This window comes from Somniosus microcephalus, chromosome 3 (genome assembly GCF_052327205.1).
Source record: "Somniosus microcephalus isolate GS21.2 chromosome 3, FLI_Smic_1.0, whole genome shotgun sequence".
Lineage (NCBI taxonomy): Eukaryota > Metazoa > Chordata > Chondrichthyes > Squaliformes > Somniosidae > Somniosus > Somniosus microcephalus.
In genome coordinates, this window is record NC_140989.1 from 167,576,510 (window position 1) to 167,592,072 (window position 15,563).

At 43.8% G+C, this 15,563-nt stretch overlaps 1 protein-coding gene across 1 annotated transcript in view; it reads left to right on the plus strand.

Annotated features, from left to right (window-relative positions):
* Positions 1-12,141, plus strand: part of LOC147121532 (iodotyrosine deiodinase 1-like) — a 139,824-nt gene extending 127,683 nt beyond the window's left edge. Inside the window, exon 3 of the mRNA XM_085977892.1 lies at positions 11,959-12,141. Coding sequence (XP_085834018.1) covers positions 11,959-12,141 — 183 coding nt within the window. The remainder of the gene's footprint in view (positions 1-11,958) is intronic.
* Positions 12,142-15,563: the final 3,422 nt, after the last annotated feature.

Sequence of the window (15,563 nt, forward strand, 5' to 3'; positions counted from 1 at the left end):
TTTGTTGTAAATTATGCATTAATTCTTTAAATGCTAGCCATTGCTTGTCTACCGTCAAACATTTCAACGTAGTTTCCCAATCTATCTTAGCCAACTCGCCCCTCATACCTATGTAGTTTGCTTTGTTTAGATTGAAGACCCTAGTTTTAGAATTAACTAAATCGCTTTCAAACTCAATAGTAGTTCAAAAACAAATGAAAGGGAAGAGAGTAGAGTAACAGTCAGAAATTGTGCTTTAGGCACTACAGGTAAAGGGAAAATTAAAAGATATAAAGTGATTAAACCAGGAGAGAGAAATAAGAAGCAGGTGAGTAAAACATCAGAGCTGAAGGACAGGCTAGGGTGTGTGGCCCAAATAAGCGTTCTTTATACAAACGCACAGAGTATAAGGAATACATTGAATGTACTGCAGGCGTGAATTCAAATTGGAGGGTATGACATTGTAGCCATTACTGAGACATGGCTGCAAGATGGTCAGGACTGGGAACTAAATATACCAGGTTATAAGGACCATAGGAAAAATAGGGAAATGGCAGAGGGGGAGATGGCAGAGGGGGAGGAGTAGCCTTAGTGATTAAGGATGAAATCACTTCAATGATAAGAGAGGATATAACGAGAGGGAAGCAGGCAGTGGAGACCTTATGGGTAGAATTAAGAAATAGGGAAGGATTTCAGACTGTAGTGAGAGTTGGGCATAAGCCCCCTGGTAGCAGCTGTGAAGTGCTAGATTGTATAAATGTAGAGATTAGACAAGCGTATAGTAAAGGCAGAATGGTTTTAATGGGGAATTTTAACTTTCATATAGCTTGGGATATGCAGACTAGCACCTGTCAGAAAGATAGTAAATTTCTTGAGTGTATCCGGGATAGTTTTCCACAACAATATGTCCTAGAGGCAACAAGGGGGTTTGTAATTAGTAATGAGTATTGAGACAGATATAGCTAACAGCCTAACTGTGTGTGAATATTTGTCCAATAGTGATCATAACATGATCGAGTTCAGCGTAGCGTTTGAAAGGGAGAAATGCGAAACAGCTACTAAGATTCCAGATTTAGGTAAGGCCAACTTCAACAGGATAAGACAGAGACTGTCCACAGTAAACTGGGCAAATCTGTTAATGGGTAAAATGACAGAAGATCAGTGGGAGATGTTCAAAAAAGAATTTAATGTGATACAGAACCAGTTTATGCCCCTGAGGAGCAAAAATTCTACTTGCCAAAAAGAACAGCCATGGACGACTGAAGAGGTGAAGGACAGCATAAAACTAAATGAAAAAGCAGACAAAAATGCAAAAAATAGCACAGATCTTGGTGAATGGGAAAGATACAAAGAGCAGCAAAGGGTCACAAAACAGATAGTAAGAGCTACAAAAAGGGAGTATGAAAAGAGACTTGCAACGGATATTAAAATCAACACAAAGAAGTTTTACAATTATATTAGGAAAAAGAGAGTAGTCAGGAGCAATGTTGCTCCTTAAAAACTGAAAATGGAAATATTGTCAATGATAATAAGGAAATGACGGACATGTTGAATAATTACTTTGTGTCAGTATTTGCAGTAGAAGAAGAGGCTAGCATGCCACAAATCCCAAGGAAACTAATATTGAATCAGGGACAGGGGCTCAATAAAATTAACGTAAGTAAAATAACAGTAATGAAGAAAATAATGGCACTAAAGAGTGGTAAATCCCCAGGACCAGATGGTTTCCATCCCAGGGTTTTAAAGGAAGTAGGTGAGCACATTGCAGATACCCTAACTATAATCTTCCAAAGTTCTCTAGATTCAGGAACCATTCCTTTAGATTGGAAAATTGCATATGTCACTCCGTTATTTAAGAATGGCGAGAGAGGGAAACCAGGAATTATAGACCAGTTCGCCTAACATCTGTTGTTGGGAAATTGCTAGAGTCTTTAATTAAGGATGGGGTGATTGAACACCTCAAAAATTTTCAGTTGATCAGAGAGAGCCAGCATGGATTTGTGAAAGGTAGGTCATGCCTGACAAACCTGATTGAATTTTTTGAGGAGGTGACTAAAGTAGTGGACAGGGGAATGTCTATGGATGTTATTTTTATATGGACTTCCAGAAGGCATTTGATAAAGTCCCACATAAGAGATTGTTAACTAAGGTAGAATCCCACAGAATTGAGGGCGAATTATTGACCTGGTTAGGAAATTTGCACAGCGGCAGAAGACAGGCTGTAGGGATAATGGGTAGGTACTCAAATTGGCAGGATGTGACTAGTGGTGTCCCGCAGGGATCTGTGTTGGGGCCTCAGCTATTCACAGTATTTATTAATGATTTAGATGATGGCATAGAAAGTCATATATCCAACTTTGCCGATGACACAAAGATAGGCTGCATTGTAGACAGTGTAGATGAAAGTATAAAATTACAAAGGGATATCAACAGATTAAGTGAATGGGCAAAACTGTTGAAAATGGATTTCAATGTAGGCAAATGTGAGGTCATCCACTTTACACCTAAAAAGGATAGAACAGGCTACTTTCTAAGTGGTGAAAAGCTAAAAACAGTGGAGGTCCAAAGAGACTTGGGGGTCCAGGTACATAGATCATTAAAATGTCATGAACAGGTAAAGAAAATAATCAAAAAGGCTAATGGAATGCTGGCCTTTATATCTAGAGGACTAGAATACATGCTAGATCAATAGTTCATTTTAAATCTGAGATTGACAGCTTTTTGTCAACCAAAGGTATTAAGGGATATGGGTCAAAGGCGGGTATATGGAGTTAGGTCGCAGATCAGCCATGATCACATTGAATGACGGAACAGGCTCGAGGGGCTCAATGGCCTACTCCTGTTCCTGTGTTCCTATGTTCCTATGGTGGTGGCAGCGGATTCAATAGCAACTTTCAAAAGGGAACTAGATAAAGATTTGAAAGGGAAATATTCGTATGGCTATTGGAAAAGTGCAGGTGAGTGGAACTAATTGGATAGTTCTTTCAAAGAGCTAGTCCTGGCTCGAATGGCCTCCTTCTGAGCTGTATCATTCTATGATTCCATTCTATGATTCTAATTGGAGACAGGCAGGCCATTAAAAAACACTTTAAATGGAGACCAACAATTATAACCCATTTATAACTGGGGACCAGCAGTTAGAACCCATGATTGATTTGGACACCGACAGTTAGAACCTATTAGAAATGGAGAGTCGAATGGTATGAACTCATTATAACCGAAGAGACCAACAGTAAGAACTCATTCTAAATGAAGTGACAGGCAGTTAGAATCCATTATAAATGGAGGGATCGGCAGTGTGAGCCCATTATAAATAGCAGTCTGTAGTTGGAACCTATTATTAATGGAAGCACAGCAATTTTAACCCATTATAAATGGACAGAGAGCCCGTTAAAACCATTATAAATGGGGGGAGAGCCCGTTAAAACCATTATAAATGGAGAAAGAGACTGTTAAAACCATTATAAATGGAGAGAGAGACCGTTAAAACCATTATAAATGGAGGATCCAACAGTTTGAACCTGTTACAAATGGAGCAACTGGCAGTTAGAATACATTATAAATTAACAACTATTGTAAATGGAATCATAGAAAACCTCATGTCATGCCTCTGCTGTCTCTTAGAAAGAGCAGTCATGCTTAGTCCCACACCCCTGTTTTTGTCGAGAGGCCTGTAAGTTCCACAGCCTCATGTACCTACCTGTACAATTCCCTTTTTAAAATTATTTATGGAATCAGCTTCCACCACCTTTCCAGGTAGAGCGTTCCAGATCCTGACAACTCTCCTGTGTCGAATGTCTTCTGAAAGTCCATATAAACAACATCTACTGCACTACCTTGATCAACCTTCTTTGTTACCTCAAAACATTCAATCAAGTTGGTCAAGAAATCCATGCTGGCTCTCGTTGATTAACCCATGTGTTTCCAAATGATACAGCACAGAATAAAGCCACTTGGCCCATCGTGCCTCTGCCCACTCTTTGGTAGGACTATCTAATTAATCCCTCTCCTCTGCTCTTTCCCCAAAGCCCTCCAAAATTTTTCCCTTCAAGTATTTATCCAATTCTCTATTCAGTGTTACTATTGAATCTGCTTCCATCACCCTGTCAGGCAGTGCATTCCAGCTCACAGCAACTCGCTGTGTAAAAAAATGTTTCCTCATGTTCCCTCTAGTTCTTTTGCCAATCACCTTAAATCTGTGTCCTTTGGTTACTGACCCTTCTGCCATTGGAAACAGTTTTCCTTTATTTACTCTATCAAAACTGTTCATGATTTTGAACACCTCTATTAAATCTCCTCTTCACCTTCTCTGCTCTAAGGAAAACAACCCCAGTTTCTCCAGCCACCCCACCTAACCGAAGTCCCTCATCCCTGGAACCATTCTAGTAGTTAAGTTTTGCACCCTCTCTAAAGCCTTGAGATCCTTCCTAAAGTGTGGTGCCCAGAATTGAACACAATACTCCAACTGAGGCCAAACCAGTGTTTTATGAAGTTTTAGCATAATTTTCTTACTTTTGTACTCTATTCCTCTATTAATAAAACCAAGTATCCCATATACATTTTTACAGCCTTCTCATCATGTCCTGCCACCTTCAAAGATTTCTGTATATACACCCCCAGGTCCTGCTACCTTCAGGGATCTGTAGACATTCACTCCAAGGTCCCTCTGATCCTCTGCACTTCTCAGTGTCCTGCCATTTATAGTGTATTCCCTTGCCTTGTTAACCCTCCCCAAATGCATTACCTCACACTTCTCCAGATTGAATTCCATTTGCCACTGTTCTGCCCACCTGACCAGTCCATTGATATCTTCCTGCTGTCTGCAGATTTCTTCTTCATTATCAACCACATGGCCAATTTTTGTATCATCTGCAAACTTCTTAATCATACTTCCTACATTCAAGTCCAAATCATTGATATATATACATATTATTGTCTCTAAAAGTATTCCCACCACCAACGTAAGGTTAACAGGTCTGTAGTTGCCGGGTTTATCCCTCTCCCCTTTTTTAAACGGGGTTAATAAGGGGAGGAAGGCTTGCAGTACTGCGGCACGTAGCGCTGTGATATTCACTCACAGCGCCCCAAGAGGGAGGCGGGGAGCTTCCAGTAGCATGCTGCCTCCCTCTTGGGGTGCTACCGGTGAGTTAGCGTGGGGGCGCTAACTTTTTCAGGGCGCTAAAAGTAGCGCCCTGGTGAAGTTAGTGCCCCAAAGGGGGAACAACCCAATTTTTCCACAATGCCCCTATTTATGAAGCCCAATGTTCCGTATGCTTTTTTAACTGCTTTCTCAACCTGACCTGTCACCTTCAACGATTTGTGCACATACACCCCCAGGTCTCTCTGTTCATGCACCCCCTTTAGGATTGTACCCTTTAGTTTATATTGCCTCTCCTCGTTCTTCCTACCAAAATGTATCTCTTCGCACTTTTCTGCATTAAATTTCATTTGCCACATGTCCGCCCATTTCACCAGCCTGTCTATGTCTACTTGATGTCTATCACTATTCTCACTCTTCAAGTTTTGTGACATCTGCAAATTTTGAAATTGTGCCCTGTACTCCCAAGTCCAAGTCATTAATATATCAAGAAAAGCAGTGGTCCTAGAACCGACCCCTGGGAAACACCACTGTATACCTTCCCCCAGTCCAAAAAACAACCGTTCACCACTACTCTCTGTTTCCTGTCACTTAGCCAATTTCGTATCCATGCTGCCACTGTCCCTTTAGTTCCATGGGCTTCAACTTTGCTGGCAAGTCTATTATGTGGCAATTTGTCGAACGCCTTTTGGAAATCCATATACCCCACGTCAACCGCATTGCCCTCATCAACACTCTCTGTTACCTCATCAAAAAACTCGAGCAAGTTAGTTAAACATGAAACAAAAACAGAAAATGTTGGAAATACTCAGCAGGTCAGGCAGCATCTGTGAAGAGAGAAACAGAGTTAACGTTTCAGAACTGGAAAAAGCTGGAGATCGAACAGGTTTTTAAGCAAGTGCAGGGGAGTTGAGGAGAAATTATTTCACCCAGAGGGTGGTGGGGGTCTGGAACTCACTGCCTAAAAGGGTGGTAGAGGCAGAGACCCTCATCACATTTAAAAAGTACTTGGATATGCACTTGAAATGCCATAACCTACAAGGCTACGGACCAAGTGCTGGAAAGTGGGATTAGGGTGGATAGCTCTTTGTTGGCCGGCATGGACAAGATGGGCCAAATGGCCTCCTTTTGTGCTGTAAATTTCTATGATTCTATTTTACAAAATTATTTAGCATTTGGAAAAGTATGGACTAATAAATGAAAGTCAGCATGGATTTGTTGAAGACAAATCCTGTTTGACGAATTAATCGAGTTCTTTCATGAAGTGATCACATAATAGACTTGTGAGCAAACCTAAAGCCCATAGGATTAAAGGGTCAGCGGCAGCAAGGATACAACATTGGCTAAGGGACAGAAACCAGAGAGGTGAACGGTTGTCTTTCAGACTGAAGGGAAGTATACAGTGGTGTTACCCAGGGGTATTAGTGTTAAGTCCGTGAATGATTGAGACACGGACCAGCAGGAGTGAAAACAAACAAGTCTTTACTGGTGGAAGTCAATAGTGAAACTAACAAACAGAGGCTCTCTAGCGCCTTTTATACAGGGGTGGTCACTGCCGGTACTGCAGTCTGAGACCAGTTATTCTCTTAAAGGTACATACACAACAATTCCTCCCCTTTTAGATAAACAGTACATAACATTCATTTAACAACTAAATGATAACGAATTACAATCACAATTACTGTTGCTAGATACATTGGTTAAGTTTAAGCAATTATAAGTTCAGTCTTTGAGGAGGCTTCCTGATTCTGTCTGGATAATGCCTCTTTGGGGTATCAGGTTCTTCTGGCAAAGCTGCGTGGGGATCAATGTCTTTGTTTGGTTCATCTGCTTCCAATATTACCGGTTCTGCGGTAGCTGCAATTGGAACGTCAATTTCATTACCAGGTGTATCAGATCGTGGTGTGGAGCTGACGTTTTCCAGTGACTCTAGAATCTGGTCAGCATGGCGTCTTACAATGCTCTCCCCAACGTCCACGGTATACATGAGAGGTCCTTGTCGTGTACAAATCGTTCCTGGCTGCCATTTCTCAGTGCGGTAGTCCCGGGCCAAAACTGGTTGACCTATCGTAAAACTCCTGGTCGGCCTTTCATTCATATTCTGAAACTGCCTGTTCTCCACATCTCTTCGGACGTTTGGCTTAACCAAATCCAAGCGGCATCGGAGTCTTCGATTGAAGAACATCATGGCTGGAGTTTGGTTGGTAACCGCATGTGTCGCATTCCGGTAGGCAAACAAGAAGTTGTCCACCTTGTGTTGTAGGGGTATATCTTCATTACACATTGCCTTGATAGCCTTCTTGAATGTTTGGACAAACCTCTCGGCCAATCCATTAGTGGCTGGATGATATGGGGCAGATGTGTAATGCTTAACGCCATTGTTCTTTAAGAACCTCCGGAACTCTTCAGACACAAACTGTGGTCCATTGTCAGAGCAAATCTGTTCAGGCAGCCCATTCCTGGCGAATATGGTTCGCAAAACTGTGATAGTTTTTTCCGTGGTGGTTGAGGACATTTTTATTACCTCTGGCCACTTTGAATGTGCATCCACCGCAATTAAAAACATCGAGTCCATGAAGGGACCAGCAAAATCAATGTGCACCCATTGCCATGGAGATGAGGGCCACTCCCATGGATGCAGAGGAGCTTGTGGTGGGGCGTTTTGGACCTTCTGGCATCCTGCACAGCTCTTGGTCATCTCTTCGATTTCTCTATCGATTCCCGGCCACCACACAAACGCTCTGGCTAAGTTCTTCATTTTTACCCCACCCAGATGACCCTCATGAAGCTCATTGAGTACTCTATCCGTCAACTTAGGTGGAATTACTACTCTGGATCCACACATCAAGGTTCCTCTGCACACTGACAGCTGTTCTCTTCTCGGCGAGAATGCTGGCAGCAGTGGTTCGCCATGTGCTGGCCATCCCTTCACCGTTAAATCATAGACCCGTGATAGTGTCGGGTCATTCCGTGTTTCCTTTTCTATGTTTGCATTCGTCAAAAGGGAGATATTCGACTATGGTCGAGTGGAATAACTCCATTGGATCCACTACAAGGTCTTCTTCTTCCACCGTCGGCAACGGTAGGCGTGACAATCCATCAGCATTTCCATGCTGTTTAGTTCCTTTGTACTCGATGTCATATTGGTGTGCCCCTAGGAAAAGGGACCATCTCTGCAGCCATTGTGCCGTCATTATCGGTACGCCCTTCTGAGGGTTGAAAATGGAGACAAGAGGTTGATGATCGGTTAGTAGAGTAAATTTTTGACCATGCAGATAGTGATTGAACTTCTTCACCCCCACACTAGGCTGAGGGCCTCTCTGTCAATCTGGGCGTAGTTACGCTCGGCAGAAGTTAACGAGCGTGACGCAAAAGCTATCGGCCTCTCTAAACCATCAAGGAATTTATGTGACAGTACCGCCCCAATGCCGTAGGGAGACGCATCACACGCCAGCCTGATTGGCAGTGCTGGGTTGTAGTGAGCCAATACTTCCCTTGAAGTGATTAAGTCCTTACTCTTCTGAAAAGAACGCTTACAATCATCGTTCCATTTCCATGCTACCCCCGTTCGTAGCAGGGCGTTCAGTGGGTGCAGAATTGTCGACAAATTCGGCAAAAACTTATGATAGTAATTCACCAACCCGAGGAATGACCTCAGTTGCGACACATGTTCAGGCGCTGGGGCCTTAACTACCGCTTCAATTTTGTCAGGGGACTTATGTAACCCCTCTTCATCAATCACGTGGCCACAATACGATATCTGTTTCTTAAAAAATTCGCACTTGGTGCGGTTGGCTCACAGCCCATGTTCCCGTAGTCTAGTGAGCACCTGTTCTAGGTTGTTACGGTGTTCACTGTCATCTTCACCTGTTACAAGGATGTCGTCCAAGTAACACTGGGTCCCCGGAATCCCTTGCAGGACTTGTTCCATCGCTCTTTGCCATATCGCCGGAGCCGATGCTACTCCGAATACCAATTGATGATACTGGTAAAGACCTTTGTGAGTGTTTATCGTGAGATACTTCCTAGAGGACTCTTCAACCTCCATCTGCAAATATGCTTGTGCTAGGTCAATTTTTGTAAAGCGCTTCCCTCCAGACAGTGAGGCAAAGATGTCTTCTATCCTTGGAAGAGGATATTGTACTGTGTGAAGGACAGGGTTCACTGTCACCTTGAAATCCCCACAGATGCGAATCTTCCTTGGCTCTCCGGACTTATTGCTTAACGTTTTCATCATGACAGGAACGATGGGTGTCGCCCACTCGCTCCAGTCGACCTTAGACAACACGCCCGCCTTCTCCAGATTCTCCAGCTCTGCCTCGACGGCTGGGCGAATTGCATATGGTACCGGTCTTGCTTTGAAAAACTTGGGAACTGCATTCTCTTCTATTTTTATCGAGGCGGTTACGCCTTTAAGCGTGCCCAGTTCTTGTTGAAATACCTCTTTGGCGTTAGCTAAGATTGTTGACAATCGTCCAGGAGTGACGTCTTCATCTTTTTTACCGTCCACCGTCATTGCATGAATGGAATGCCAATCTAAGTTTATCTTCCTGATCCATTCCCGTCCCAAAAACGGTGGTCCACCATTTGGCAGTATGTAGAGATACAATTACCGTATTTTCTTGCCATTCTATTGGCAGGCACCCTTATTTTTCCTCTGGGGTATACTTTTTGCCCCGTATACGTCGTCAAGACGATGGATGTCTCTCTCAAGGGTATGTGTGAAAATAGCCGCTCGTAGTCTCATCGATTCATGACGGTTAGCGCTGATCCTGTATCCAATTCCATTTTAACTTGGGACCCTGCTATCGTGAGGGTGACCCAAATGGTTCGGTGATCCTCTTTTGCGATTACATTGTAAAGTTTGAGACAGCTTTGTCTCCTGTTTCCGGATTCACTATCGCTCATCTGGTCTTCGGAACTACTGTCCGTCATCTTTTGTACTTTCTTGTATGGTTCCTTAGTAGCCTTTTTGTTGTTGCTGGTCTTCTTCCCAGACCTGCAAACTCATGCAATGTGTCCAATCTTCCCGCATTGTCTGCATATTTTGTCTTTGGACCAGCAGTCCTTCTGGTCATGGTTAGTTCTGCCGCAGCGATAACATTTTGCAAATCCCTGTGTCATTTCGTGGGTGCCGTATTCCTGTGGTATTCATTGAATTTCTGCAGCTCCCCTGGCTGCTGCTTCATACGATACTGCCACGCTGAAAGCCTTATCTAGCGTCAGCTCTTTTTCTGAGAGTAACTTCTTCTGTGTTCCTTCACTCAGGAGTCCACAGACAAATTTGTCCCGTAGGGTATCTGCCAGTCCTTCTCTGAACTGGCAGTGCTTTGATAGCTTGCGTAGTTCCGTAAGATACTCAGCATTGCTCTCATCTTTGTGCTGAGTTCTCCTGTGGAATTTAAATCTTTCTGCTATCAACAGCGGTGCAGGGTTTAAGTGGTCCTGTAGGACAGCAACAATTTCGTTAAAACTCTTCGCCTTCGGTTTGGCTGGAGTAATCAGGTCCCGCAATAGGCCGTACGTTCTAGCGCCCATTAAGTTTAGCAATATCGATGCCTTTTTCCCCTCCGCTATTTCGTTTGCCTCGAAATATACCTCGACTCTTTCCACATACGTGGTCCAGTCCTCTATTGTATTATCAAAAGCAGTGATACAGCCAGTCTTCGGCATCTTGCAAATCTAAAATGGCGCCTCCCGCACTTTGCCTTCTTCCCCGATTTAACAAAATGGCGCCTCCCGCGCTTTGCCTTCTTCCCCGTTGTTGTTAGCGCTGCTTTCCACGGTTTCTTGCGCGTTAAATATTGATTCTTTTTCTTTTATTATTTTCCCGTCGTGGAGCGGACCCTCTGGGCCACTTCCCTCCCCCTTCTTAGGTCCGAACGCTGCCCGGCTTCGAAGCACCGGCCGCGCCCTGTGTGCTCCCCCCTCTCTCTCCCTCTTTGCTTCCCGACTCGCTGCCCGGCCCCGTTGAAAAGCCACCCGATCGAGCTTCAGCCCGCCGCAGCCCAGGAAGGATCAGAGCACTACCTGCCACCAGCCCGATTAGCTGGGAAACCACAGACCGAGGAACCCAACCTGGCTCTGAACAGTCTCTCCTGCAAGTTTTCAAACTGATGATTGACGGTCGACGCCCGTTTCTCGAGTTTCTTTGGGCTCTATTTTTTTTTTTTCTTTCTCCTGGCTCCGACCTTCAACAACGTCGTCTGAGGTGCTGCCGAGTTGCAGGTAAGTTCGTTTCTTACTCGTCACCAGTGTTAAGTCCGTGAATGATTGAGACACGGACCAGCAGGAGTGAAAACAAACAAGTCTTTACTGGTGGAAGTCAATAGTGAAACTAACAAACAGAGGCTCTCTAGCGCCTTTTATACAGGGGTGGTCACTGCCGGTACTGCAGTCTGAGACCAGTTATTCTCTTAAAGGTACATACACAACAATTAGGATCACTGCTCTTCTTGATATATATTAATAACCTGGACTTGGGTATACAGGGCACAATTTCAAGGTTTGCAGATGAAATTCGGAAATGCAGTAAACAATGAGAGGCGAGAGTATTACCACTCAGCCACAGCTGGGAACCAGCTTGAAGGGACCATCACACCTGGTTTCAAAAACTTCATTGATGCACAGTGGTCTCCTCTTATGTAGACTTTTGGACAGAGTGAGCACGCGGCCAGGAGAAGGGGATTGGCTGTAGCGGGTTTCCATGACAGCAATGTATCACAGAGCAACACCACATGCTTACTACCAGCTCTCAGCTCGAGTGGATCCTGCTGAAAGAAAAACATATTTCTATTTTCTTATCTCACAGCCCAAGCTGACAATGAATTTGTGCAGTAAAATTTTAATGAATCATTTGTGTTTTTCACTCCTTCCCACAGAATGCTGGCCTTACGACTGTCACCACGACCCCTCTGAACTGTGGTCCTCGAGTGCGAATTATCCTTCAGCGCCCAGTGAATGAAAAGCTGCTGCTGTTGCTGCCGGTTGGTTACCCAGCGAAAGATGCCACTGTGCCAGACTTGAAACGCAAGCCACTGGATGAGATCATGGTCTTTGTGTAACTTGTTGAAATAACTCAGAATGTCTGCAGATTGATACTTCTCCAAGTAACCACAGCTTATACTACTTTGGTAATTGGAGTGTCCCAAGCTTCTGATGACAGGACTGTACCTCGACCAAACTCCCAATATTGGGAATATAAGCGCACCTTGCCCACACTCCCAATAATGGGAATATGCACAGCTTACCCAAACTCCCAATAGTGGGAATCTAGTACACTTTGCCCACACTCCCAATATTGGGAATCTAGTACACCATGTCCAAACTCCCTATACTGGGATTAGGGAACAACTTGTCCAAACTCCCAATATTTGGAATATAGCACAACTTATCAAAGCTCCCAATATTGGGAATCTAATACACCTCATCCAAAGTACCATTACTGGTCTGGTGCACCTTATCCAAACTCCCAATACTGGAAATATAGCACACCTTGCCCAAACTCCCAATATTGGGAATATTACACACCTTGACCAAATTCACAATATTGGGAATCTAGTACATCTTACCCAAACTCCCACTGTCTGCACAGAGCTGGGAGTATCTGCTAAATGAAGTGGCTTGCTATACAGAATGGCAATGGGAATTTGGTGAGTGTGGGAATTCAGTGCAGAGGGGGAAGGAGGTGCTTTAAACCAAGGGGCAACAGTAAATCTATAAATAATCAGTAATTAATTAGATCTAAAGGGATAAAAAGTATAATTAATTAAGTAGAGGATACTAACATAAGTATATTGGGGGAAAAGTTCGGTCTCGACCAGTTTGGGGCGCTAACATCGCCTGGACGCTAACTTTAGCATTTGCACCGGTGACCGTGAAATTGAGTTTTAGTGCCCCAAGAGGGATGTGTAGAGCTACATCAAGCACTCCACTTCCTTCTTAGGGTGCTAACATCAGAGAGCGGGGCGGAGACTTCAGCAGCGCTGCACACTGGGCCGTGCAGCATTCCCGTGTTCAAAGGCTCCTTCCCTCCCTTAAAGGGAAGGGCCATCGCTGCAGTCTCTGCAATTTAAAAAGTACCTACCTGGACCACCAAGGCTGCCGCAATCCCGCCCGATCACTCAAGCAGAGTGCCGGGCTGATCGATCGCGGGCAGGAACCCGCGAAAAACACTAGAAAAGGAAAGGTAAGTTTTTTTCCACTTACCTTGGCCACCTCGCCTTTAATCATCGCCCCCTGCAGCTGTCGGTGTTTTCGACCGGCGCTGCTGCAGGAGGCAGAAGTCAATCTCGGGTCCGGGGTGATGCGCTCGGCGATGATGTCACGATCTCCAGGCGAAGGAGATTGGGGCACAACATCTTAGCGCCGCCGCAAAACTCCCACTGAATATGACGGGAGTCGATGTCAGCGCCGTGCCCGGTCGCAAAGCCATTTGCGCCTCGTTAGCGCCCCCCGGGGACGCTAACAGGAGGTGCAAAGGCACCCAATTTCACCCCCATAGACTTTCAAGCAAAATGATGGGACAGCTCAGGCCCAATGCCTGCAATTCCTGTGCCATGTGATTTAGTTAAGTCCGAAACTAGAGTCTTAAATCTGAACAAAGCAAACTATGTAGATATGAGAGGCGAGTTGGCTAAGTAGGTTGGGAATCTAGATTAAAAGATATGATGGTAGATAAGCAATGGCAAACATTTAAAGAAATAATTCATAATTCACAACGAATATACAATTCTTTAAGGAATAAAAACCCCACAGGAAAAGTGGTCCAACCGTGGCAACAGGGCACTTAGAAAATCCTATTAGGATTGGGCAGAGTCAACACGGATTTATGAGAGGGAAATCGTGTTTGACAAATCTGTTGGAGTGTTTTAAGATTGTAACTAGCAGGGTAGATAAGGGGGAATCAGTGGATGTGGTGTATTTGGATTTTCAGAAAGGATTCGATATTCGGATGCCGAGTGTGCAAATGTGATGTGTGAGTGTGCGAATGTGATTTGATCTGCACCGAAGAATGGGTCTCAGACATGCTCAGTTACTTAACAACAGCAAGACATGAAATGCATAATGAGGCTCAGGACTGTGAGACAACTTTAAAAGCATTGACACATACTCCATCGAGAAACTGTCTAATTAATGAACCAATCAGAATAGAGTTAAATACACTGTTACCTGTTAGAGAGATTGAAATTGAAGTTGAAGCAATGAGTTAAACGGAATTTTGATTGGGACAATTGAGGCTTGGGAAAAATAAATTTAGTAAGAATTATCCACAAAATGGATACGAGTTAAAGAGAGATTTGGAGAATCATTTAAGTCTATGATTTGTTGATTAGATGTTAAACTCTAGCTTTCTTTACAATGTCTGTTTTCTTTGTCTGCATCATTGTTGCTTAAAATGTATGTGCTTGGTCGATGTGCTAATGATTGTAAGACTGAATTAAAACTTGTAACTGTAATAATTGTGTTTTGTAGGTAACAGAGCGTGGGAAAAACCAATACGAATCCAGTATGAGGTGGTTTCGGTGGTGGTGCCTCCTGTGTCACTACTACCGCAACTGCCATGCTTTACAGGTCTAACAGGACCTGTCCCATTAATAGCCCCAGTTTCTGCTTCACACCACATCTACCCACAACCATCAACCAACACGTTTTACTCAATATCAAAACCTATGCTCAAGTGAAACTGACAGTAAATAAGATACTTAAGTATGAGCTGCACAATTATGTGGCACGATTCGAGTATGACATTCCCCTGTTGACTGAGGGCTTCAGTAACCTTGTGATGCGACTGAACTCCTCCCTAAAGCATTTTTATGTTTTGGTGCAAGACAACTCGAGAATAGATATTGGCCCAGAACTTCGGGTCTCCACGGGTGAGTACGCACGGGGTACTCACCCGCAGGTCCAATGGAAGTGCCGGTTTCGTGCATGCACTGCGCATGCGCGGGAAACCGGCACTTCCGTTCCCCTGAAAGAAGGGGTTCAGAGTTCGAACGCGTGCACAGGAGAGGCAGTGCGTGCGCATCGAACTTACATTTTTTTTGCAGGTTTTCCCGGGAGGGTAAGTCTCCAGAAGTTACACATATAAAAAGCAGGCATAAGGCCTGCTTTTCACAAGGTATGTGGTGAATTAATTAAAATTAAAATTTTTTTTCCACAGGTTTATTATTTTTAAATACTTTAAAGCAAGGTAAGTTTATTTTTAGCCCCGTTAGAAAATAACATTATTTTTTTCAAAAATTTTAATTATTGTTTAAAATAGTTATTTCATGTAATTTATAGTTTATTTAAAAAATGTGATTTAAAAAAAAAATTATTTGAAGATTTAGTGATGTTTTGGGGCCGTAGTATTTATAAGCTTTGACAGGTCTTCCTGTCAAACTTATGAATGGGCATTCCCTGCTCCGATTGGCTCCCACGTGATCCCAGGGGATGCATCGAACTAACTGCGCCCCTGGGATACGCAAGCACTGCGCGCCAGCAG